Here is a 25,092-nt window from a genome sequence, read left to right on the forward strand (position 1 = left end):
TTCCTTGGCTGTCCTCTGGGGAATGATACGGGATGCCTCGGTGCCGTAGATCAAGTTCTGTGCACCACTGCATGCAAGGGCATGTACCCTTGCCACTGTACTATTTCTCTGGTCCTAAGTAATCTTTTTTCTTATTAAAAACACAAAAAAGTTAGGTTTTTCTTAGTAATACACTTTGCTAAAGTGAGAGATTAGCTTGTTAAAGTGAGTGATCTCTTCTTTCAGAAAATGTTGGGGAAAATGCTAAGCATTCCATTGGCTAGAAACACTTTGCATTCTCTTCAGTGCTGAGTAAGTCAACTCTGCTTCTGTTTAGCGCGGGAGGATGGGGGAACATCTCTGCCTTTGATTGGCTGGTTTTCAAGGGCTTATTCCTTCTGGAAATGCACCGCTCCAGGTCACATTGTTAGCAATGTGTTGAGGCTGATTATTGAAACGGAAGAGATGAACTTACTATGAAAAACAAAACAAAACAAATTCAGGACTCTGGTTCTATCAAATTGAAAAACGTCATTGCTGCTTTTTTGTGATGGTTCTGTTTTGAAACAACCCTTAAAATCTATCCAGAGGTTTATTTATCCCGGCTGAGTGAGGTAAATTGTGGGTCCCTCGGTTTTCTAATGAAGCCGGACAATTTAGAAAAAGAAAAAATTACAGCTGCACAAATTGATTCCACCTAACTGAGGAGCCCCTCAGCTAAATTAGGCCAAAACATTATCCTAATATATGCAAATGAACGAACGTGTCTTTCACTTTTTTAATCGGCAGGTCCCTACTGCTCAGAGAACCAACATCACTCTGGCCAATTCCACTTCTCTGAAAGAAAGCACTTACGGGGTCCAACTGCTTAGTAAGGTAGTAGAGACTGGGAGCTGGCAATCAGGGGACAGTATTCGAATTCGTAGTCTCCCAGCGTCAAGTGTCACCGTAGTAGGGGTTTATTTACGTTTCGCCACTTTGTATTTCATCCTAAACTCGAGGCTCCAGGGGTGTGGGGGGAGAAAAAAAAAATGCATCCATGTTATGTAACGATGTTTCAAAACTTCACTTGTGCAGCCCTCGGCTTCTCTCTCTGCCTCGAACCACCCCGTCCCTGAAAGAGGAAACACACCAGTATTCCAAAAGGAAAGCTGGGGGTGGGTGGGGAGGTGAGGAGAGGAGAGGGAGAGAGGAGCAGACAGACAGAGAGAGAGAGAAGAGAGACAGAGAGGAGAAGGAGAGAGAAGAGGGAGAGAGAAAGAGAGGGGAGACAGAGGAGAGGGGAGGGAGAAGAGAGGGAGAGAAAAGAGGAGAGGGAGAGAGAGGAAAGAGGGGAGTAGAGGGAGAGGTGAGGGAGAAAGAAGAGAGACAGAGAGGGAGAGACAGAGATAGAGAGGAGAGAGAGAGGGAAAGAGAAAGAGAGACAGAGAGAAGGAGAGAGAGAGACACAGAGAGAGACAGACAGAGACAGAGAGAGAGACAGACAGAGAGATGCCACTCCTGGGGCTTAAGGAGGACGCGTCCGGTGCTTTCCTGGGCGGCAGGCGAGTGCGCACCGTGGCAGCGGGCAAGGTCCGGCGCCCGGCCACTTGGTGCCATTACGGCTTGAAGGTCCCCACCGCGAACGTGACCCCCAAGTCCATGTCCCAAGCAAGCCCCCAATCGGACCCGATGCCTCCCTCGGTCCCTCCTCGGCCCCGGCTCTCCCCCACGGCGAGGGGGGCAGCCCTTGGCAACGCCGTCCCCACGGTGGTCGCGCCTGCAGACCCGCGTGGCTGGCTGGCAGGGGGTGGCGGGGCCTTCCGTCCAAGCGAGCTGACCTTCGGGGACAGCAGCGGGAGGGGCCCCGAGGTTCGGTGGTTGGAAGGGAGGAGAGGAGAGCAGGGGCGCGCGGCCTGGGGCCCGGCGGACGTCGAAGGTGACCAGGGCCCCTTCCTGCCCTGCGCTGCCCCGACCCCCGGCAACGCACCTGCGGCCCCGCCCCGGCCGGAGGAGAGGCAGAGGCAGAGGCGGCGGCGGGCCGGACGCAGGCGATCGCCATCCCGCCCACCCGCGCGCCCCGCCGCCGAGCCGCCGCCGCCGCCGCCGACGCCCCGCAATCTACAAGGCCGGTCCCGAAACCTACAAGGCCGGTGCCCGGCAGCGCGACCAAATGGCTGAGCCGCCCTGCGCCGGGCTGCGCGCGGGCCCGCCCGATGGCCCCGCCCACCCCGCCGCCGCCCCATTGGCCGGCGCGCCGCGGCCCTCGCCGCCCATTGGCCCGCGCCGCCGTCGCTCGCCCGCGGGGGGGCCGCCGGTCCCGCCCCCGAGGCGATCACGTTCGTGTGCGCCGCGCGGCTGCTGGGGGCTCGAGCCACCGAGCGCAGCTGGTTGAGCCTTCAAAGTCCGGCACCGCGCGGCCGAGGGTTCGGGGCTTGTCGCTTGCGTTGCGCCGGCGCCAGTCCGGGAGCCTGTGCGGGGACAGCGAGCGAGGAGCGCGATCGAGGGACGGCGAGCGATGGAGATGGACAAGCGGATCCATTTGGAGCTGCGGAACAGGACGCCCTCGGATGTGAGTGCGCCTCGGGGCCCCCCCAAGAAGCCCAGCCGCTCCATCCCCCGACTTTGTGTGTGTGTCTCTGCGCGTTGGGGGGCTGCGGGGGGCGTCGGGGTGGGGGCTGGCCGCGTCGTCGCCGCCTCTGCCGCTGCCCTTGGGGTGACTGCCTGCCTGCCTGCCTACCTGCCTGCCTGTGCGTGTGCGCCCCGCGGGGCGCGGAGAGGGCGTGCGGGTGTGCGCCCCGCGGGGGGCCAAGCGGGCGCACGCGTTTGGGTCGGGTCGGAGGAAGGAGCTTGGAGACAGAGAGAGGGAGACACGCCGTGACTCGCTCTGGCCTGGGGAGGGAGGAGAAGGGGCTGCCGCCGGCTTTCACAACAAACAACAAGAAGATAAATAAATAAATAAATAAAAAAAACGGGGGTGCTTTTCTGGCTTATGCATGGGTCCCCCCCCCTGCACGCCTTCCCCTCCCTCTCCCTCTCTCTGTCTCCCACTCACACACACGCACACGCACACAATAAGTTTCGGGGCCTCGGCCAGTCGGCTTTAGTTTCTGCCCAATGCGGGCCGAGGCTTTCGAGGGGGCCGCGGCGGAGTTGGGGGGCGCCCGGAGTTTGCCGCGCGCCTTCGTCTCCTTGCGGCGATGAGGCGAGAGACGGGGGAGCCATATTTGCAACTTTGTACTGTTCGTGAACGCCGCCCTTTCTCTCTCCCCTCCTCCCTCCCTCGCCGCCCTCGCCCTCGCTCCCTCGCTCCCTCGCTCTCCTCTCTCGCCGGCCCACCTTCGCCGAGGCCAGATGCTGGCGGCTCTTCCTCCCCTCTCCCTTTCTTCCCCTGCGTCGGGAGGAGTGCGGGAAAAGGGGGGGCGATTTTGGGAACGGGCAGCCCCCCCCCTTGATCATCCCCTCGCCTCCGCCGTCGCGGGAGAGCAAGTTCTGCAAGGGCTGCGTCCCGGTGCGGCCTCCGTCCGGGGATGCCGGCCTTGGAGAGCCCGGCCCCTCTGCACACACCCAATGCAAGCCCCAAGGCTCCCCGAGCATGCAATCCCGGCCCGGCCGCGGCCATTCGGCGCCTGGCGCCTAGGTGGGCTTGCAAAACTTTGTCCGGGCTCCGGTGGGCCGCCGACAGGGATGCGGGGAGGAGGGGCGCACGCAGCTCGGCTCGCTCGGGATGGAGTCCGGCGTGGGGAAACTTGTCCCTGCGCTGGGAAACGGGGTGGGTGGTGTGGGTAAGTGGGGGGCCGAGGCGGAGTTCCCACCCTCTCGCCTCCCCTCAGTGTTTTTATGGCAGTTGGCGGCCCCGCGGAGGAGGACCCCGGGTCCCCCCGCGTGCGTCCTGGCCCCTGGCCCACCCCGTCCTGCCGTGTCCACATCGTGGCCCCCACAATTGTGGGGATCCGCGGGGAAGGTGCGAGGGGCGGACCCCGCTCCGCCCTCGTCGGGTCGGGTCGGGGTGGGGGTGCCTGCGGAGTTGGGGGAGTTGGGGCAGCGCTGACCCGCTGCCCTGCCCTGCCCACTCCCAGCCCGAATCCCCGGCCGGCCGGCTGGCTGGCAGGCGGGCGGGCTGGGCCTCGCTTCCTCTATTCTCTCGCCTAGTTCCTCCCCCGAACCCGAGCGAGCGAGAGAGACTTTTGCAAACAAGATCTTCCCTTTCCTTTCCGCGACGCCCCCCATTCGCAGCTGCGGGCTGGGCTGGGGACGAGCAGGGCCTGATGGCGCGCGAGGCGAAGGCGAGGCGGGGGCGGGGGATGGTGTGGGGTTGGATAGGGGGAGAAAGGGGTGCCGGCCCGCCTCTTCCCTCTTCGAACCCGGGCCCTGCTTTGCCTTGCCGCCTCCACCTCGGAGGGTGTCCCGAGGGGCCTCAGTGGGGTTGGGGGGGCCGGGGCGACGGGGAGGGAGGGGCGGGCGCTGAGCGGGATCTTCGCGCGCACTTTCTTTCCGCTGCCCCCGGGCGTGGAGGCGCAAGGGCCGGGCCAGCCCCCTCCTCCACCTCTCCACCCCGCCAGGGCCGGGAGCGGGTCGAACCGGCTCTGGAACTTCCCCGAGTGTATGCCGGGGAAAGGGCAGGGAAGGGGAAGGGTAGCAGCGAAGCCCGGCGCCCCCTCTCAGGGCCACTTCTCAGACGGTCACTTCTTGCGCCCTGGGGAAGGACGAGGACGAGGGCCGGGAGCGGGGAAGGCTCCAGAGCTCAGGAGGGACAAAAGCTTGGTGGGGGAGGAGGAACCAGCTGTGGAGTTTAGGGGGTCCCCCAGCGTTTCGAAGACAAATAAGGCCTCAGGACCCCTCCCGGCCACGCGCCCCCCGCTGCCCCCCCGCGACACCCACCTTGGGAGCCGCTCCCCAGCTCGGATCCGGGGCCAGCTGGCCACGACCGCGCCGCCGAAGGAGGAGGGACTGAGCAGCATGTTCCCCGCATCGCTGCCAGCCTCCCCCACCCCCACGGCGCCGGGCTCGGGGCTCGGGGCTCCGGGGCTCGGGGCCACCACGCTGTCCCTTCCCTGCCGCGCGCGCGCTGGCTGGCCGGGGGCCGGCTCTCCGGGGCGCCGGCGCCGGCCCGACTGGACTCCCGAGTGGCCTCGGGCTGGGGCGAGCGGGCAGGGAGCTCGCCGGGGGGTTTATTTACGAATATGAGCATCATTTCAAGCAGCCGGGTGCGCCCAGGTCCAGCCTGAGAGGCGCCGATTTGTTTTTGGGGGGGTCGGGGGCGGCCTCCGGGGCTCCGCTCGCCGGTGGCACGGCCGCTGGGCGCCGGGCTGGGCTGCCATTTTGTCGCTGTGGCTGTTGTCGCTGCAGGGGAGAGGGGGCGGATGGGAGCAGGCTTGCGCCATCAGACGGGCCTGGACGTGGAGGCCGCCGAGGAACCCGAGGACCTGGCTCCAGGGGTCCCCCTCGCCCCCCCACCCCGATGTTCCCCCGGGCCCCTGCCGGAGGGCACCGGCGGCCTGAGGCTTGGGCCCGGGAAGCCACCGAGCTTGGAGCCCCGGAGAGCCCCGGCTTAGTCTTTTCCCCCACCAAGCTCCGCTCTCGTCTGCGCGCCCCCCTCTTGCGGGGGGTGGGGGTTCCAGGCTCGCTGGAGCCCCGCGCCCCCTGTGCTCGGGCGACTAGGGGTCTGCATGGGAATTTTCAGGAAAATTCGTTTTGGGTCCGTGTGGAGGGTTGGGGCGGGGAAGGGAGGTGGACTGCAACTGGCGGCCCTGACCCAAAGCCTCGGACTACAGCAGCCCAAGCCTGGAGGGGACCCCTGGTCCCTTGGTGTGTTGGGGGAAACGCCCTGGGTCTGGGCTGGGCTCTCCGGGAAGGTAGGGTCGCGCCCCGCTAGGCCCCCTCCTCTCCTTGCTCTTCTCTGCCCCTCGCCTTTGTGTGTTGGCTTTGGGCAACTCCGGGGTATTAGTAACCCTAACTGCAGAAAAGGCCATCGGTTTCTTTTTTATTTTTTTTAACTTAAAGAAACTTTTTTAAAAGTAAATGCTGTTTTTCCATCTTCTAAGCCTAGCCCAGGTGCCGTGCTACCTACCACCCTCATACTTTTATTTTTCTAAACCTGATATTACCGTTAAAAGCGAGGTCAAACTCTGGTGGTGCTGCACAGAAAACCAGCTTTCGTGGCAGTGCCCGCCAAAGGGGCTGCCCAATCAAGCCCGGTTTAACTTTGACCTTTGGAATACATCGCCCTGATGTTTTCCCTGCACTGACTTACTGCCTAATTGGGATTTCAAGTAGCTGAGATTAACTCCCAGTTTATGCAAGGCTCCCCAGGGACCACCAGCAGCAGAACAGTGAGGACGGGAGCTGGACAGTCCAGGCTAGTTCCGGACCGTTTGCTGCTGTGGGGTCGTGCTGGGGCTTTGCACTGGTGAAGACCAGGTTGTGGCTCCATTCCCCTCCACCACGAGGTAGAATGAGCCTGTTGTTAGCCCGCCTCGGTGACCTCCTGCAGGTTTGCCACCTACCTCTTTCAACGTGGAGTTTCCACATCAGCGAAACAGGAATAATAACCTTGTGTAATGAGCTAGTGACAAAACTGTCCTTGATCTGGCCCCGGGGTGCCCTGTGCCTAGAATAAACGGCGGTATTCTCCAAGAGATGCTGGGGTGTGATGAGCTGCCGCTCAACGGCTCTGGTAACAGAAACAATATTGATGATCAAAGAGCACCCACACTCTGCCCGGCAGTATGGAGGGGATTCATTTTGCTCCTACCATAGAACCATGAGATGGAGGTACTGTTATTATCCTTATACCATAAGAAATGGGGGGGGGCGGCTGTCTGTGTGTCCAGAGTCTGCTGCCAACACTAAGTCACATTTTGTCTGTCCCAGTACACCGTTTTCCCCCCTTTGAAATATTACCACTTGCCCAGTGAGTTTGGGAGAACTGAGTGACTAGGTAATCTAGGGCTTGAAGATTCTGAGGAAGGTGATGGGGACAGACTCTGTGGACTTGTAGTTGTGCCAGGAAGTTTGCATACCATAGCGAGTCAGTCTGCCCTGAAGCTGCTTGTTTGAATTTGGGGGAGACACATTCTAGATAAAACCCCTCTTAAGTCAGTGATTATGTGGGATCTTGCCTCTAATATGTTTTACCTTTTAGGTATGAGGTGGAAGTGTTTGGGGTTTGTGGGGGGTTCTTCCTAGCAAGCTTGCCACCCGCACTCAAAGTGTGAACTCCCAGCGCTGTTAAGGACCCTCCCATTTTCCTTTGTTTATTATTAAAAGCTAGGGATCAAACCTAAGGCCTTATACATGCCAGGCAAACACTATCACTTATCTCCACCCCTGTCCCCTTTTTTCATTTTTTATATTTCCAAAAAAGGTACAAATCACCATGTTCAAGCAATCCGGGATCAAGTATACTATTAGCACACATGATGGATCGTCTCACTTAATCCTCCCAACAGTTCTTTGGAGCTAAGCTGGGCGCAGAGTGGCGTCCTTCTTGCAGGCCTGGACGTTGGGAGTAAGCCCAGTAGCAGTAGTCAGGGTTCTTTCACACTCATAGAAGCCCCTGCATGGGACAGTAGGAATTAAAAAAAAAAAGAGTTGAGTTTTCTTTGTGTCCCATGACCAGTCACCTGATACAAGGTATGGAAAATGCCGATTGCTGGCTCATCGTAGCCCTGAGCATTGGTGGCTATGCCCCCCCCCCCCGTTCTGTTTTTGTAGAATGATCTAAGATTTTGAGCATCGAAACAGTGCAGTCAGTTTGATGTGGAACACTTTGAATACCTTACAGCAAAATGGTCTCTTCTCCCAATACAAAGAATTTCCCTGGTTCCTTGATCTTTGTAATTGAAAACTTAACCTTAATTATTTAAAATTTTATCAGTAAAAGGAACTGGGAATTTGTTTCTGTCCTAGAGTCTGCTTAGCCTCCTATGGGTACTATATTTAAATTAAAAAAAAGGGGGGTGCCCACACTCAGCTATGCTTAGGAATTATTCCTGGCAGGTCTTGGGGGGCTATACTCAGTGCAGGTTGGTCACATTTACTTGCAAGAACTCTGCCACTGTTATGTCTTCACCCCTCAAAATAAGTAACTTTGGGGTGGTGGCTGGGGTATACCTGGAGGTGCTCAGGGATCACCCTTGGATGTGCGTTCAGAATTGCTCCTGGAGGGCCAGAGAGATGCACTTGGAGATAAGGCGTTTTGCCTTGCATGCAGTGGGACAGTGGTTTGAATCCCGGCATCCCATATGGTCCCTGGAGCCTGCCATGGAGTGATTTCTGAGTGAAGAGCCAGGAGTGACCCCTGAGCACTGCCGAGTGTGACACCCCCCCCCAAAAAAAAAAAAAAAAAAAGAAAAGAAAAGAAAAAAAGAAATCATTCCTGCAGGCCTCAGGGGGACCATATGGGAAACCAGGGATTGAACCTGGTCTGCCCCAGATCTGCCGAAGTGCACGGCAAATTGCTCTACTCTGTGCTGGTGCTCTGGCCCCAAGGAGTAACTTTTTTGTTTTATTGATCTAGGATGTCCTGGTTTTTCCTGCCTAGCTATTTTGTGGCCCATTATGCCTACTTTGTTATAGCACACTCAGGCTAGTTTGTAACATTTCTACACATCTGGTAAGTAAAGGGTTGGCTGTTAATTTTGAGAGGTCTTTCCTCCCAAAGCACAGCAGCAAGCACTCAGGCTTTGGTACCCTGTGGAAGGTGTGCTGGTGTCCAAGCCTGCCTTGCTGAGATCACTGAAAACCACAGATAAATCTTGGAATCTCAAGTTTGGGCCCTGCCATTTCCACACGTGTTATTTCACAGGGGAACATGCCAGCAGCCAAAGTAGACTTTGTGTTCCTGACCTCTTAGTTTTAGGCCAGAAGTTGCCAAACTATTGTCTCTTTTTCATTTGGGGGGGGGGTCACACCTGGTTATGTGCCTAGGGCTTTATTCCCTGGCTCTGCCCTTAGGGATCACTCTTAACAGTGCTCTGGGGACCTGTCCTGTCCTGGGGATAGAACTCTGGTCTGCCATAATGCCTAAGAACACATCTTATCTGTTGTACTGTAGCTCCAGCCCCTGGCCCTTTTTTAAAGGTCTCCTGTTGCCCCCTGTGCAAACACTATTCCTACCTTGTGCCAAGCCAATTAATTCCAGGAGAAGACCACGTCTATAAGATGGATCAATTGAGAATAGACCAATCCAAGGGACACAACTCAGTTATGGTAACTTCCGATTTATTTTTAAGACATCTACCACAGATGGAGCTCTTTTCTCTTTGCTGCTGCTGAATCATCAACCCTCTGATTTTGGGGGGCCACCCCTGTAGGTGCTCAGGGGTTATACCTGCCTCAGGGTACTATTCCTGGGTACGCTCTGGAACCACATGGGATGCCAGAGATCGAACCTGGGGTTGGTTGTGGGCAAGGCAAATTGCTTGCCTATTGCACTATCACTCTGGCCCCAATTTTGGGCACGTCCTCCATCACCCACCTTTATTACTCACATCTTATATTGATTTGAAATAGAATTCTAGAAACATCTTAAATACCACCAGTGATGGTTTTTTCCTATCCCAGAGTTGGGATCTGAATGTGTTGGAGTTGGAAATAGGGTTTGGGTGGCAAAGTGGCAAGGTTGGAGAATGGTGAAGGGGCTCTTCCAAATTTCAGAGTAAAACCTAGACAGGTCCCTTCTCCCCATCTCTGTCTCACACCTGTTAGTATCAGGTATGCTAAACAAAAGAAAAAGGTTTTGTCTACCACTCCAGGTCCCTGCCTTGGGTCTATCAGACCATAGTACCCTGCAACTTCCAGAATTTCCTTTCTTTCTTTCTTTCTTTCTTTCTTTCTTTCTTTCTTCTTTTCTTTCTTTCTTTCTTCTTTCTTTCTTTCTTTCTTTCTTTCTTTCTTTCTTTCTTCTTCCTTCCTTCCTTCCTTCCTTCCTTCCTTCCTTCCTTCCTTCCTTCCTTCCTTCCTTCCTTCCTTTCTTTCTTTTCTTTCTTGTTGGCGGCGGGGGGTGGGTGGGTAAAGGGGGGTTACACTCAGAGGCTAACCCTGGCTCTGCACTCAGAAATCCACTCCTGGCAGGATCGGGGGGACCATATGGAATGCTGGGGATCAAACCCATGGTTTGTCCCAGGTTAGCCCCATCCAAGGCAAACACCCTACTGCTCTGCTATCACTCCGGCCCAACTTCCAGAATTTTCACTGATTTTTTTTTTAATTACTGTGAAGCTAGTGTTAAAAAGTTGTTGATGGTTGAGTTTCAATCATACAATTTTTGTTGTTGTTGTTGGAGCTGTGTAGTATCTACGCACAGTGCTTCCTTACCCCGACACCACTGTTATTTATTCCCCTTTACTGGAAGAGCAGGCAGCTCCTTGCTCTAGGCAGCAGCAGCAGGAGCAGCAGATCATTATACTCTGCTATCACTTACTCTCCCCAGGATTAAAGTTAGGGCTTTCTTTCCCAGAGTTATTTGCCTTTGTAGATTCCGGTTTGGTGAGTAAATTATCAGAACTATTAAAGACTCGGCAGGGCTGTTCTCAGCTTTCCTGATGACTAATTTGAAATGGGTGGTAGTAGGCCTCTTTGGGCCTCTGTTTTCTCTTCTAATAAAATGGGAGTGTTTGTACATTGAAGGATATTTGAAATCATGCCTGGAAGATTGCGCCCAAACCCACAAAACCCCTGTTCCGGACCCACCTGAAGTTTTCCTCATGCTCTGAGGTGTATGCTTCGGATTTTGATTCAGTGTGGTTTTCTCCCGGTCTGGCTGGACACTTGGACACATGGCTGTTTCTTTTTTTTTTTTTTTTTTTTGGTTTTTGGGTCACAACCCGCCAGTGCTCAGGGGTTCCCTCCTGGCTCTATGCTCAGAAAATCGCTCCTGGCAGGCCTGGGGGACCATATGGGATTTCGGGATTCGAACCACCGTCCTGCATGCAAGGCAAATGCCCAACCCTCCATGCTATCATCACCGTCTCCCACATGGACTGTTTCTTACATCCAGCTCATTTGTGTATATGATCATGTTTCAGGTCTGGTCCGTAGCTTTTTGCTAAAACACGGGCCTGGAGTCCCTCTTCCAGTTTTATAGCGGCATTTTGAGTACTACCTACCTTGAAGATTTTTGTTTGCTTTTTTTTTGGGGGGGGGCACACCTGCAGTGCTCAGGGGGTTACTCTTGGCTGTACACTTAGGCGATCACTTTTGGCAGGCTCTGGGGAACCAAATGGGATGCTGGGATTGAACCCGTCTCTGCTGCATGCAAGGCTAATGCCCTATCACTCTGGCCCCAGATGTTAATTTATATTTAACATTAGAAAATTGTTTTTAGGGCCCGGAGAGATAGCCACAGTGGCGTTTGCCTTGCAAGCAGCCGATCAGGACCAAAGGTTGGGTTGGTTCGAATCCCGGTGTCCCATATGGTCCCCCGTGCCTGCCAGGAAGCTATTTCTGAGCAGACAGCCAGGAGTACCCCTGAGCAACGCTGGGTGTGGCCCAAAAACAAAAAACAAAAAACAAACAAAAAAAAAAAAGAAAATTGTTTTAGTTACTTGTGATTTAGATGATGCTCAGGGTTTATTCCTGCTCTGTGCTCAGAGGTGGGGGGGGGGACCTTCCAGGATGCAGAGATGGAAACCCCTCATCAGCTGTATGCTAGATGAGCAATTTAGGTACTCCTATTGGAGCCCTTTTGGGCCACATATCTAAAAATGATTTATTTCTTTCTTTAAAAAATGTGTTTAGTAGGGGACTGGAGAGATAGCACAGCCGGCGTTTGCCTTGCAAGCCCGATCCAGGACCTAAGGTGGTTGGTTGATTGGAATCTCCCCGGTGTCCCATATGGTCCTCATGCCTGCCCAGGAACTATTTCTGAGCAGACAGCCAGGAGTAAACCCGAGCAACTCGCGGGTGTGGGCCCAAAAACCAAAAATAAAAAAATTAAAATGTGTTTAGTTTTCAGTCAAACATATATGGGGAATTGAAACCCAGGACCTCACATGGTGACGTATACGTTTTCCAGTGAGTTACACCCCTGGACCTCAAGTTCATAGTTAAGGAAACAGGGAGCCAGAGTGATAGCAGCGGTATTTACCTTGTATGTGGCCAACCTCGGACCGATCCCCTGGCTGCCTAGTATGATCCCCAACCCTGCTAGGAGAGCCAGAAGTCCCGAACACTACTGGCTATAGGCCAAAAAAGCAATCAGCAACAACAACAACATACTAGTTCTCAGCACTTCCTTATGATATTTTGTTTTTGTTTTTCTGGGACCGCTCTTGGCTGCGCTCAGGAGTTAATCCTGGTTCTGTGCTCAGAAATCGCTCCTGGCAGGCTCAGAAGACTATATGGGATGCCATGGGATCAAATCCAGGTCCACTCAGGGTCAGCTGCGTGCAAGACAAAACGCCCTACAACTGTGCTATCTCTCCAGCCCCACTTCCTTATGATTTTTAATACAATTGAAAAATTGTTAAAGAGGCCAGAGTGATAACACAGGGTAGGGCCTTTGCCTAGCATGTAACTGACCAGCATCTCAGCAGTCCATATGGCCCCCGAGCCTGCAAGGAATAATTTCTGAGCTCAGAGCTAGAGCCTGAGGGCTGCTAGGTGGTGTGACCCCAAAACCCCCAAATTTAAAATATTATTAGGTTTTTTTTTTTTTTAAGGGGAGGCAGAGGAAATTGCTAAGGAAGAGCTTTTTATTTTTCCTGTGAAAATATGAAATGATATCTTTAAATGGGGTGCAGGGTGGACTGTCGAATTAGATCAGAAACTTTCAAGCTTTTACAATCTTAATGTAGAAATACATTTTACATTACGAAACCAGTATGTGTAAACATACACTTGTTTATGAAAGCCCCACATTCTATTTCCTTATTGGGTGTGAAACACTTCATCCAAGCAAACAAAAAAACTAGAAAAACCAGAAGAAGAAAGACCTTGGCCCAGGGGAGTTTTGCTCAGGTGGTCAGGAATTGCCTCCTCAGTCTGGGGAGTGTCCCCAGGCACTCCCCCCACAATAAAAAATAATACGATTTTGGTCTGGGCATTTGCTTGATTACTTGTGAATGATGTGGGAGGTGGTGAAAAGAAGGGACAACACTCAGGATTTGGTTTGATTTGGGGGGCATGCTGCTTGGAGCTTAGAAAGTGCTCTAAGGGCAGTCACTTCTTTTTTTTTTTCGTGGAGGGGGGGGTCACACCCCAGCAGCAGGGGTTTCTCCTGGCTCTACGCTCAGAAATTGCTCCTGGCAGGCTCACGGGGACCAAATGGGATGCTGGGATTCGAACCAACAGGCAGTCACTTTCAAGCTATCTTGCTCTGGAATTGTGTTCTGGTGCCCCCTCCCCCACCTCCAGCTCTTGTTCAAACCTTCTCTTGGAAAGAGGAATTATCCCTAATTCACACTCTGCAGGTGGCCCAAACACAAACAACACACAAAAAAACTTTATACCCCCCCTCCCCCACCAGGAGCCCAACCTCCATAGGGAGGACTCTGAGCTCTCCACATTTTCGAGCCTTGGGGAGACTAGTTTAGGGGAGGAGTGGATTTGCTTTTCCCCAGCCAGACTGCAGGTGCTTGAGTTCTTGCCCCACACCTCAAGTGCCTCCCTCTTTTCTCTGGAATTGACCTTCTGGAATAAATAGCACCTCAATACATGTTCTACATTTTTGTTCTGCTTGAACCCCATCATTGGCATTAAGAAAGGCACATTGTTGGGGCTGAAGAGATCATACAGGTGGGAAGGGTGCTTGCACTTGCACAGATGGCCCCAGACTCAATTCCCCACCACCATGTATAGCTTCCTGAGCACTGCCCCGGAGTGATTCCTGATTGCAGAGCCCGGAGTAAGCCCTGTGAGCACTGCTGGGTGTGCCCAAAGGGAAAAGAAAAAAAAATGCTGCATTGGTTTCGAGTGGGAAAAGAGGTTAGAAACTGCTAGAGACTTCCATCTTGCCCAACTGTTGAATGTGGTTTTTCTAGATCTGATGAACAGCCCCAGGCTTGGATTCCAAGCAGCTTCTACGAGGCAAACACATTCCAGGCTCTGCTCCTGAATGGTCCAGTTTCCCCCTTGCACCCTTGCTGCTCCCCCCTCACAGAACACTGTTGGAAACTACCGTTTCAGACCCAGTCTGTGCTGGGTCGCTTAGGCTGTCCTGCAGGCGAGGTTGCCTGCTCCCTTTCTCCTGCCGCCTTACACTCCCTCTTCAAGATATTGCCCAGCCTGGCTCTTCCTTCTCACAGCAGAAGCTTCTTTCGCCTCAACTCTTTTTCCCCCTGCTTTGCCTTCCTAAGCAAGCCTAGACTCACATGAACTAGGACCCCTCCACACTGCCTTTTTAAGTCCCTACGAGGTTGCACATACCTTCATCTATCCGAGATTCCACCCACTGGCCTTTCTGCATCTGGACTTCTTTGTGAGCCAGGGCTGCTGGGTGTGCACAGCCCTGAGTTCAATCCCCAGGACTATCTGTCCCAGCATCTCAAGTCTCATCGAAAAAAAGAAAAAAGAAAAGTCAAAGTGTAGCCTGAATGATCTTACCCAGACCAGGTGTGATTGTGGCATAGACCGGCCTGTGGGGGGCTCGGCTGTTCCCTCGACACTGGCACTTCTGGCTTTCCAGGATACCCAGCCATCGGCAGCTCTGGTCCCTCCACTTCAGTTCTGCTCTCTGGTTCTTCTGTTCTTAGGAGCTCCCTGCCACAGTTAAGATCCTTTTTGCAAGGAAACGTCGCCTGAATGCTTGAATGCTTGGGGATTTGGCTGTGCCCAATACGCATTCGTCCTGCGGTGGGCATCCAGGGAGCACTGGCTGTTCGAACGGGGACTCTGGTAATGACTTGCCCTATATTAATTACGCATTACCCCCTGGGGAAGGCAGACACAAAGGCACAGCAACAGTGAGGTCATAGCGATGCCCTCTGCTTCCCGCAGTTGGGGGCTTCTGCCTCAGTGTGAGTAATTTGTACTTTGTCAGCCCAGTGATTTTTCCAAACTTAGCAACCCCCCCCAATACCCTCAGCCAAGCTATATACAGCCTTTTAATTATGGGTTATTTCTATGTGCGTGTATAGTTGTACATGTGTATTGTGAGAGGTATAACCCACAAGATAAGTTTAAAGGGTAAATAAACCTCAGTGTCCCAGATAACTTTACTCCTGTGCTTCAGTGGGTTTTGGGGACCATTCTCTTTAGAGACAGTGACTAAGTGCAGCCTTTTGCCCTAAGGAAGCCTGGTTTCTTATCCTCCCTCCACGCACTGATCCAGGAGTGGCCCCCTGAGCGAGGAGAACCACTGCCTTATTTTAAAATATTGGTGGTAAAAAGTTTATGATGTAAGAGAAAGGCTCATGGAACTGGGGAGATAGTACAGTGGGGAAGCCACTTGCCTTGCATGTGGCTGACCAAGATTTCATTTCTGACCTCCTCATCTGGTCCCCCAGCACTACCAGGAGTGATTCCCTGAGTGTAGAGCTAGGAGTAAGCCATGTGCACCGCTGGGTGTGGGCCCTAAAAACAAAACAAACAAACCAACAAAGCCAACTGAAAAAAGCTCATACCTTTCCGATAGGGCTCTGTTTGATTCTTTCCTGCCCTGAGAGCCCCAGCAAATCCACGGTCTGCTGTATGTGTGTCAAGGGCTGCCATGACCTGACCCCCTGAATGTCTCTTACATCTGCTTAGGCCAAGGCCACCCCATTTCACGCAGCTGTGTGAAGAGGCTGAGGTGAGGATGAGAGAACTGGCTAGTACGGGGAGCATTGGAGAGCAAAAACTGATTCTGAGGGCTCTTCAGCTTGGCGGGCAGGATGGTGCTGGTCTCCTCAGTCTTCTGTAGAGGGGCAGGGAAGAGTGAAAGGCCTGTAGGACTGGGCTGCAGCCCTTGCATCTGGAGAGGGCCCCTTCTGCTTTCCTAGCAACATCTCACACTTGATCTAGGCCACCCCCTTTCTCCCCTAGCAGCAGCAGATAAAGCCGCAAGTGTGGGCTGGGAAAGGAGGCTCGAAGAACCCACTTTTCTGATAGAGCTGGGAGGAGGAAATATTCCTCATTGCCTGGAGTGGAGGGAATGGATGGGCTGGAAGTCCTGTGCTTGCCTACCTGGGCTGTGAGCTTTGCTGGCTTTTTCTGATTTTCACAGTGGGGGGTGGGAAGGCAGATTGTCACCCCAGCTGTGCTTCTGAAAGCCTCATAAAATCCCAGACACACATATACCCCCCCCCCCCAGAGGGGAATCTATCTCCAGGGTGGGGTGTGGGCTTTAGAAGGTTCAAAGGTAGCTCCAGAGCACCTTTGGGATCAACCCACAATGAAGGAAGGGGGCCATTACTTCCACAGCAGGGCTAGGGGTTCCCTAGATGGGATCATCAGATGGAAGATACACTGCAGTGGGAACCTGGGAAGGAAGGGAACTGGCTCTGTCATGCTTGGGCCTACCTTCTTGACACTTTATATTTAAGGCCTTTTATTTACTTCGCTGCCCGGGACTGATTGCCTGAATCTAGGCAATTAGACAGGCCCCACTTGCAAGGGTCTGCAAAACCTCTGGGACCTTTTGCCAGGCGTGGGGGATGCCTGTGCCCCTTTGCTGGGGGACTAAGTCCCCCTTATCTGTGAAGTGGTAAATCCCAGCTTAGCTGTCTGGATAAGGCAGGGGGAAGGAACGACTTATGCAGGTGTGATGGATGGGGTCCATTTATCTGGACTTGAAGGTGCTGTTGAGAAGTGGGGGTCAGCACCCTCTCAGAAAGCCCTATTTGGGTGTCTGAGCCAAGATATATGTTTCCCTTGAGCTACCAAGACAGGTGGGAGGGGGAAGGGCTCCTGTGAAACCTCCTTTTTCCTATTCCAGGTGGGGCTTGGGGTGGCACTACCTAGGGGTAACCCTCCCTGTCCTTGGCTTTCCACTTGCTGAGTCTTTAATGGAGCAGTTTCTCTGCCCCACCACCCACTCAGTGCCCTTTCCTCGCTGCCCTGCAGCTTTACTTCACGCTACAGTCCTGGAAAGATCTCTGTCAGTTAAGCTGGCTGTGTTCTTTTCAGATGCTGGGGAGACAGCAGGGCCCCGGGTCAGACAAAGCCCATGTGGGATGAGCTTCAGTGTTTCCTCTGGCGGGAAAGCCTCCCCCTGCAGGGCCATGTGGCAGCTTGGATGTTGTCGTGTGGTCCCCTGGCAGTAGAGGGCGCTGCCTGTGTGCTGGCCTCACGGGTTTGCTCCCTGTGGAAGCCAGAGCCAATCCGTGGCCTGTTTGTCCATTTGGGCAGGGCTCCCACTTGCTGAGCAAAATTTGGAAGCTTGGGTGTGGCCTACTGGTGGGGTGGGGAATTTCTGAGCCTGTGTGAGTGGTCCCCTGTTCCATTTCCTGAGCAGGGTGTGGAGTGAGTTTAGGATTTGCCTAGTCTTTGTCTTGGATGAGAGTCTGTCTGCTTAGGGGACATTATTAGAGTTTATGTTTGTTTGATGGATTTCTTAGCAGTACTTGGGAAGCTGCTGAAGTGGAATCATTCCCCTATACTTTCTCTCCCCCAAGAGCCATGGCCTCTAAAGGCATACATACACTTTCCCTCATGCTTATGGCCTCTTTGATCCAGGGCAGGAGCAGCAGGATGACCAGAGAGGGTCCAGATGATGTGGAAGTGACGGTGCTCCTTCGAGTTTGGCCCAAATGCTGCTGTCAGCTAGGTCTGGACCTTGGAATGAACAGGGTCCACTCGTGCCCATTCCCATGCCAGCCATATGCCTTGCTAGCCCCTGAGTTTGGTGTTTTATTTTTTGTTTGTTTGGGGAGGGATGGAGGTGGGGGGGGGAAGGCTTGGGTCATACACACCCCAACTTTTCTCAAGGGCGCTTAGTCCTGGGTTTGTGCTTTGGAGTGACCACTGGCTATGCTTGGGAGATATGGCAAAGTAACCAACTTACTTTAGATTTTTATTTGTTTTATGTTTGGGGGCACACCCAGGTGTGCTCTTTGCTCCTTGGCCATGTTGGAGGACCATAGGCTGAGGATCTGTGGTGTTGCACAGTTGTCAGGCAAGCAATCTGAACTCCTGTACTATCTCTCTGGCTACCACAAAACACTTTGCTTTGTTCCATCTGAGTAGCACCTGGCCAACTTGTGTTTAATATTAACTAAGAATAGGGGGGTTAGGGGCCGGTGAGGTGGCGCTAGAGGTAAGGTGTTTGCCTTGCAAGTGCTAGCCAAGGAAAGGGATGGCGGTTCGATCACCCGGCGTCCCCATATGATCCCCCCCAAGCCAGGGGCGATTTCTGAGCGCTTAGCTAGGAGTAACCCCTTGAGCATCAAATGGGTGTGCCAAAAAAAAAAAAAGAATAGGAAATAATTTTGGACACAGAAGACCTTATCATGCAGGGCACCTAGACAAACATTGCCACTCGCTGATTGAAGGCCTGCTGTATGCCAGGCTCTGTGGAATCAGGCAACGAATTAGACAAATGCATCATTTCCGTGACCCCTAGGTGGACCTCTCTCTCATGAAGAGAGGCTCTCTATAAACCACTGAGGTGCTGAGGTGCTTGGTTCTGGAGAGGAAAAGGGTGGGTGATACAAGATCCTCTCTGAAGAGGCTGCCTGGAAACAGACTCAAGTAATCTTCATGGTCCCTGAGAAGAAGAATTTTTAGAATCTCTGGACCAGCTACTGATGAACAAACAGCAGCCCGGAGGAAGGGTTCTTACTGAGATCTCAGTGGGTGGGATCTTCCTCCCTCCTTCTCTTTTTTCTTTCCCGCCCTTCCTCCTGTCCGTCCCTTTCTTAACCTTTCTTCCTTTCTGTTTTGGGCTCCCACATGTGGTGGTGCTCCTGGATCAGTCCCTAGTGGTGCTTGGGGCCACCTATGCTCAACTGGGGGTCAGCTGCCTGGAAAGCATCTGTGTGAGTTTCACCTGGATCTTCCCCAGCCCTCCCATTCTACGCCTGCAGGAGATGCTGTTGTGTTTCAGGCCAATAATTGTGTGGCACTTTTAGGGGGAGAATTCCATCATTATTCAGACCACTACCCTGCACCCTCAATCCCCCTCAGAACTGGGTTGAAACCTTGGTTGACCAGCAGCAGTCAGGGGGAAGCTGGTGTCTCGTTTCAATTTTCTAGAGCTATCTAACAAGGCCAGACTATGAATCAGCCTGTGAGAAAGCAGTTTCTCAGTAATCCATGGGGGACTGGATAATTTAATAATGTGGTGCCTATTGCTTTCCTTTGTGTGCCTAAGGAGGGCATTATAATAGTAATCCTTTCGCGGGGGGTGGGGGGGCACACTCGATTGTGCTCAGGGGTCACTCCTGTTGGGGTGCTCAGGGGGACCACATGAGCTCTGGATCAAACCTGGCTCAGCCTGCTGTGAGTATGCAAGTTAGCCAGCCTGCCTCCAAGATATTCATCCCTTTCATAAAATATGAAGGAGAATCTTTTTTTTTTTTTTGTGGTTTTTGGGTCACACCCGGCAGTGCTCAGGGGTTTACTCCTGGCTTCATGCTCAGAAATTGCTCCTGGCAGGCACGGGGGACCATATGGGACGCTGGGATTCGAACCGATGACCTCCTGCATGAAAGGCAAACGCCTTAACCCTCCCATGCTATCTCTCCAGCCCCAAAATATGAAGGAGAATCTTAACTTTTCTTAGTTTAGTTATGTTTTTGACTATTGAACACCTATGTGCTAGAAACTATATTCTTACTTAATCTGTACATAAAGGTTACAAGTGAATAGGATTATTTCCAGTTTAACCGGTGGGAGAGGCAGGGAGGCTGAGTTGCTGAGACCAACAGTAAGTTCTTAGCGGCTTTGTGGAATGAATGGCCACCACCCACCGTGCACAGCCTAGTGGGCCAACCTGTTAGGATGGTAGGACTCCAGGCTCTGTTGGCTACTGCCTTGTGAGGCTGACGGGGGTGGTAGTGTCTGATTCCAGTTTTTCGTTAATAAGCTGGATAACTGCAAAAAATGACATGTGCCAGTTCATCTATATTGTAAAATTATAGCAAAAGATTAGAAGCAACCCAAATATTCATTACTAAGGGACTCGTTAAAAAAAAAAAGCCTAGGGCCCAGAGAGATAGCACAGCGGTGTTTGCCTTGCAAGCAGCCAATCCAGGACCAAAGGTGGTTGGTTCGAATCCCGGTGTCCCATATGGTCCCCTGTGCCTGCCAGGAGCTATTTCTGAGCAGACAGCCAGGAGTAACCCCTGAGCAACGCCGGGTGTGGCCCAAAAAACAAGAAACAACAACAACAAAAAAAACATAACCACACAAGCAACACAGCAAATGAGAAACAAGAGGACTGGCTACTATATTTACAAGCCTTCTGACGAGGACAAGGCAAGATAGGCCTGTAATAAGTAAGTGCACTAGTTTGAGGGTAAAGGGAGAGAAAGATTTTTGAATTAGCTTCTCTCTGCGTGTAAATAATAAGCTGGAGAAACATCCCAAAGTGTGGCTTGGTTCCCTGACCAGGAAGAGGACAGAATGGGAGGAGACATTCATAAACTCATTTCGTGAGTTTTTTGTTTTAAAAATTAAAAGGCAGAAACAAGGCACAAGTGACCGAGACCAGCTGTAGTGTTTAGGTTCCATATCATGGTGTAACTCTTGCCTGTCTGCCAAGGGCAGTCAGACTACAGTCCTTGACTTCCTCCGAGAAGATGGTGTGTGCTGTGGAGCTTGAGCTTCAGTGAACTTTTCCACCAGAGAACTCCCTTCATTCATAGTGGCTGGACTTGGATCCTTCCAGGCTGTTGGAGAAAAGGTGGGGTGCTAACAGAGAGCACAGAGCCTGCTGTAGAGAGATCAGGAGTCAACCCTTGTTAAAGTTTGTTTCCTGGAACCAGCAGGGACCAGGACCTCCTGCCCTGGATTGAAGAGTGATTTTCTTTTCCAATTGCTCTTTTAAAAATAAAATTACTTTATTTAAACACTGCAGTTTTGCAAAGTTGTCTATAATATCGTTGTTTTTGTCATTCAGTGTCTGACACCAATCCCACCATTCTTTTAAATAACCTTTCTTTCTTTCTTTCTTTCTTTCTTTCTTTCTTTCTTTCTTTCTTTCTTTCTTTCTTTCTTTTCTTTCTTTCTTTTTTTCTTTCTTTCTTTCTTCTTTCTTTCTTTTCTTTCTTTCTTTCTTTCTTTCTTTCCCTTCCTTCCTTCCTTCCTTCCTTCCTTCCTTCCTTCCTTCCTTCCTTCCTTCCTTCCTTCCTTCCTTCCTTCCTTCCTTCCTTCCTTCCTTCCTTCCTTCCTTCCTTCCTTCCCTTTCTCTTCTTTTCCTTTTTTTTTTTTTTTTTTTTGGTTTTTGAGTCTCACCTGGCTGCTCTCAGGGCTTACTCCCGGCTCTACACTCAGAAATCGCTCCTGGCAGGCTTGGGGGACCATATGGTATGCCGGGATTTGAACCACTGTCCTTCTGGATGCAAGGCAAACACCCTACCACCATGCTATCTCTCCAGCCCTTAAATAATATCTTTATTTATGCTGTTTTCTCCCTTTTTCTACCCCCACCCCATGTAGTCCCCTTAGTAGGCACAAAATCAGTTATTTTCTATTGTTTGTTGCAACAAAATGGCTAATGGAATTATAGAAAAATATGTTAGTAAAAGATAACTTGTGGGGGATGAGAGAGATTGGGGGTATTGATGGTGGGAAAGTTGTGCTGGTAAAGGGAGGTGTACTTTTTATGACTGAAACCCAACTACAAACTTGTTTGTAACCATGGTGCTCAAATAAAGATATTATAGTTAAAAAAGATAACTGTGTGAAATTGTTATCACAATGAGGTCTTTAAGTCATGGAGGGTTTACTAAGCTGTTGCTAGTTGAGCCTTGTTATGTTTTGTTTACTGAGCTTAGGTGGCTTCTATGCTATTTTCTTTTTTTGTTTGTTTGTTTTTGTTTTTTTGGGGGGGGCACACCCAGTGGTGCTCAGGGATTACTCCTGGCTATCTGCTCAGAAATAGCTCCTGGCAGGCATGGGGGACCATATGGCACACCGGGATTCGAACCAACCACCTTTGGTCCTGGATCGGCTGCTTGCAAGGCAAACGCCGCTGTGCTATCTCTCCGGGCCCTCTATACTATTTTCTCATCTAATTTGGTGTGTTCCTACTGGAATGTCAGCTCCAGCAATTCCAGGATCTGTGGAGTTGGGCCTCTGAGCTGACATCTTTGGTTGTGTGGCGGCTGGCTCTTCCAACAGTACTGGGTGGATGGTGGTAGTGGTGGTGAGTTTGCTTGGCCCCAATCCAAGAAGAACCCAAGAGTTTGTTCAGCCCAAAAGCCAGAGTAGCTGGAATTTTTGTCACTTAGGTACCTGTAGAGATTAGTCATGTAGTAGGGAAGTTGGGCCATTGGCATAAACCAGTAGTTCTTAAGTGAGGAGGCCAGGAAACAAACCCTTCTCAGCTTTAGGTGCTCACCCAGAATCCAAGCATTTACTCCTCCTACTTTAATACCTCAGTTCTCAGTAAAGTTCCTTTTCTCCGAGGAGGGAAAGGAATTGTTCAGATGGTCTGGTCTTGGGTTCAAACACTTTCCTACCTACCTGTGACCTCCAGATCCCTGCATGTTCTGTTCTTGTGTTTTCTCTCTCTCTCTCTCTCTCTCCTCTCTCTCTCTCCTCTCCTCTTCTCTCTCTCTCTCCTCCACATGCCCTTCTGTAACTGTTCTTATGCCACCATTTTCTTTTTCTTCTCCACAATACTCTTGACACCTGTCATCCCGCTGCCTTTCCTTCCCCTAAACCCCCCCCCCCCAATCAGAATGGCCATTCAGGGTAGTCTCTGGCTGTCCACTCACCCAGAAGGTTCTCCCAGTCCTCTGAATCCCTGCTGGAAGTACTTTTGGAGACATCTCCCACTTCAACCCTCTCCCTTTTGCAACATTTATATCTGTTGTTTACAGAAGTGCATAGATGATGGTTCGCTAGCTCATTCCCCACTAGAATAAAGGCCCCCGTGGCCAGACACCTTAATTTGTATACTGCTCCATCTCACACCTAGAGTCGCTCTGTAGTTTTTGAGGAATGAGGGATCGAACCTGTGGCCTCAACCAGGAATACCTCTTTGGAAAGATGCAGAAGAGCATTGTAAGAGGTCAGAAGACCACAGCTCTCCAGATGTGTGGTCCCTTTTTGGTTTTCCCCTTGAAGGAGAGAATCCTGCTTCTATTCTTCGTGTGTGCTCCTTCCCATAGCTCTCCTCACCCTCCTGCCTAAACATCCCCAGTTCCTCCCATTGTTCAGGTCCTCTTTTGAGGCTTGTGTCCAATTGTGCTGCAGAGTTTAGGGGCTGGGGAACAAGCTTGGAAACCCTGCCCAGGAAATGGGTCCATCCCACTTGGTTTTGTCCACCCAGCCCTGCTGGCCTTAGTACTTTGTCCCCAGCCACCTCCCACCCACAAGCCTGACCACCCTCCTGACTAGTCAGGTATCATAAAAGGGTTTTGTGTGTTGGTGGTGCATTTTGAGATGAGAGCAGCCGGCAGGTACTAGCCCTCAAACTCTGGGAGAGGGTGGAGCTGTGGGGAGAAAGTCACACGCATGGCCTGTCACTTGGGCTCCTTCTCCCCTCTTCTTGGTGCACCGAGCAGCCCAGGCTCCCCATTTCTCTCTTCTTCTCTCCTGCTATTGCTTCTTTCACCTCCCCTTCCTCTTCCAGTTTGTTTGCTTGTGATTTTGTTTCCCATCATGGCTCCTTCAGAGGGCTGGAGCGATAGTGCAGTGGGTAGGACACTCGGCTTGCACACAGCCAACCTTGGTTAGATCCTGGCAGCATCCCATCTGGGTAGGTGTGATTCCTGAGTGCTCAGCTAGTAATAATAGTGATGCTTGAGTATCCCCAAAGCCACCCCCCTATAAATAAATGATAGAAAGGACATTGCTTCCGATTTGTGCCTTAGGTAGGAGAAACAACAGCCTTCATTCAGCCTGGGGAGGAGGCCTTCTATCCAGACCAGCTCCAAGGTTCCAGTAGCTATCTGTGGGTGTGTCCTGGCTGGTGGTGTGCTTAGAGGTTGCCTGAGGAAGTGGGCATGCATGTGTCAAGTTTTTTCCCAGAACCCTTCAGGGCACTTCCTGCTCCGAGGGCGGGAGGAGTCTGGATCAAGCCTGGGTTCCTTTGCTAGCATTTATTTTTCCAGTCTGCTTCCAGTTGTTCCAGAGGATAGGCCTGCGCCTTTGGAGCTCTCAGTTCTAAATTAGTGGCTGAGAGGTAGTGCGGGACCCCATAGGTCTCAGGAGCATCTCCCTGCTGTCTGCTGCATTACCAGCTTGTCAGTGAGATATCTGCTGATGGGTTCTGCTCCTTGGGTTAATTCTGTGAGGGGTGTCATACCTGGTAATGGTCAGGGTTTACACCTGGCTCAACTCTCAGGAACTACTCCTGGTGGTGGCTTGAAGACCATATGTGGTTTTGGGCATTGAACCTGGGTCGCATGTGCAAGGCAAGTACCTCCCCACTGTCCTATCACTCTAGCCCCATGCCTGGGCTAACTTTATAACTGTTCTGGGCCATGAGGAGCAGGCCCAGGCTCACTGGGCTCTTCTGGGGATCACAGAGTGGTCCTAGCACAGCTGTCCTGAAGCCCCAAATCTGATTTTAGGAACCAGGGTCACCCTATCAAGTCCGTCAGAAACCATCTTTGTGGATTCACCCTGCAGTGTGTATAGTAGTGGTGTCCTATGGTGCCAAACGGGGATCTCACTAATTCTACAGAACCTTGTGTATTGGGGATGAGCACACCGAAGCTTTTCTCTCTCTCCCACTCTCTCCCTCTCCCCATCTTGGGGGGCCCCCCGGTTTGGAGAAGAGATGCCTGGGGGTGACCCAGCAGCATCTCACCCCAGAGTGGAGACTCAGCTGCCCTCAGCTCCTGAGAGGGCACCACCCTGCCTGCACAGGGAGGTGGCGTGTGTTAGCTTGCAGGCTCTCCTGACCAGGTTGGGGATCCTGGACTGGTGGCTATGAAAGACTTTTGGACCAGGAGTGACCAATAAAGTAGCAGTGTGGAGTGGGGTGAACAGTGCCCTCTGCTGTCCAGGCCTCCAGGCCTTCTCCTGTCTCCTCTGACAGGGCTGAGTAGGGGGAAGGGGGATGGTGGTGTGAGGTGTGTGTGTGTGTGTGTGTGT

General features: G+C 52.3%; 1 protein-coding gene across 1 annotated transcript in view; it reads left to right on the forward strand.

Annotated features, from left to right (window-relative positions):
- The first annotated feature begins 2,446 nt into the window (after window positions 1-2,446).
- ANP32A (acidic nuclear phosphoprotein 32 family member A) overlaps window positions 2,447-25,092 on the forward strand; it is a 39,952-nt gene continuing 17,306 nt past the window's right edge. Inside the window, exon 1 of the mRNA XM_049778399.1 lies at window positions 2,447-2,530. Coding sequence (XP_049634356.1) covers window positions 2,477-2,530 — 54 coding nt within the window. The 5' untranslated portion in view covers window positions 2,447-2,476. The remainder of the gene's footprint in view (window positions 2,531-25,092) is intronic.

The sequence above is a fragment of the Suncus etruscus genome, chromosome 1 (assembly GCF_024139225.1).
Source record: "Suncus etruscus isolate mSunEtr1 chromosome 1, mSunEtr1.pri.cur, whole genome shotgun sequence".
NCBI lineage: Eukaryota > Metazoa > Chordata > Mammalia > Eulipotyphla > Soricidae > Suncus > Suncus etruscus.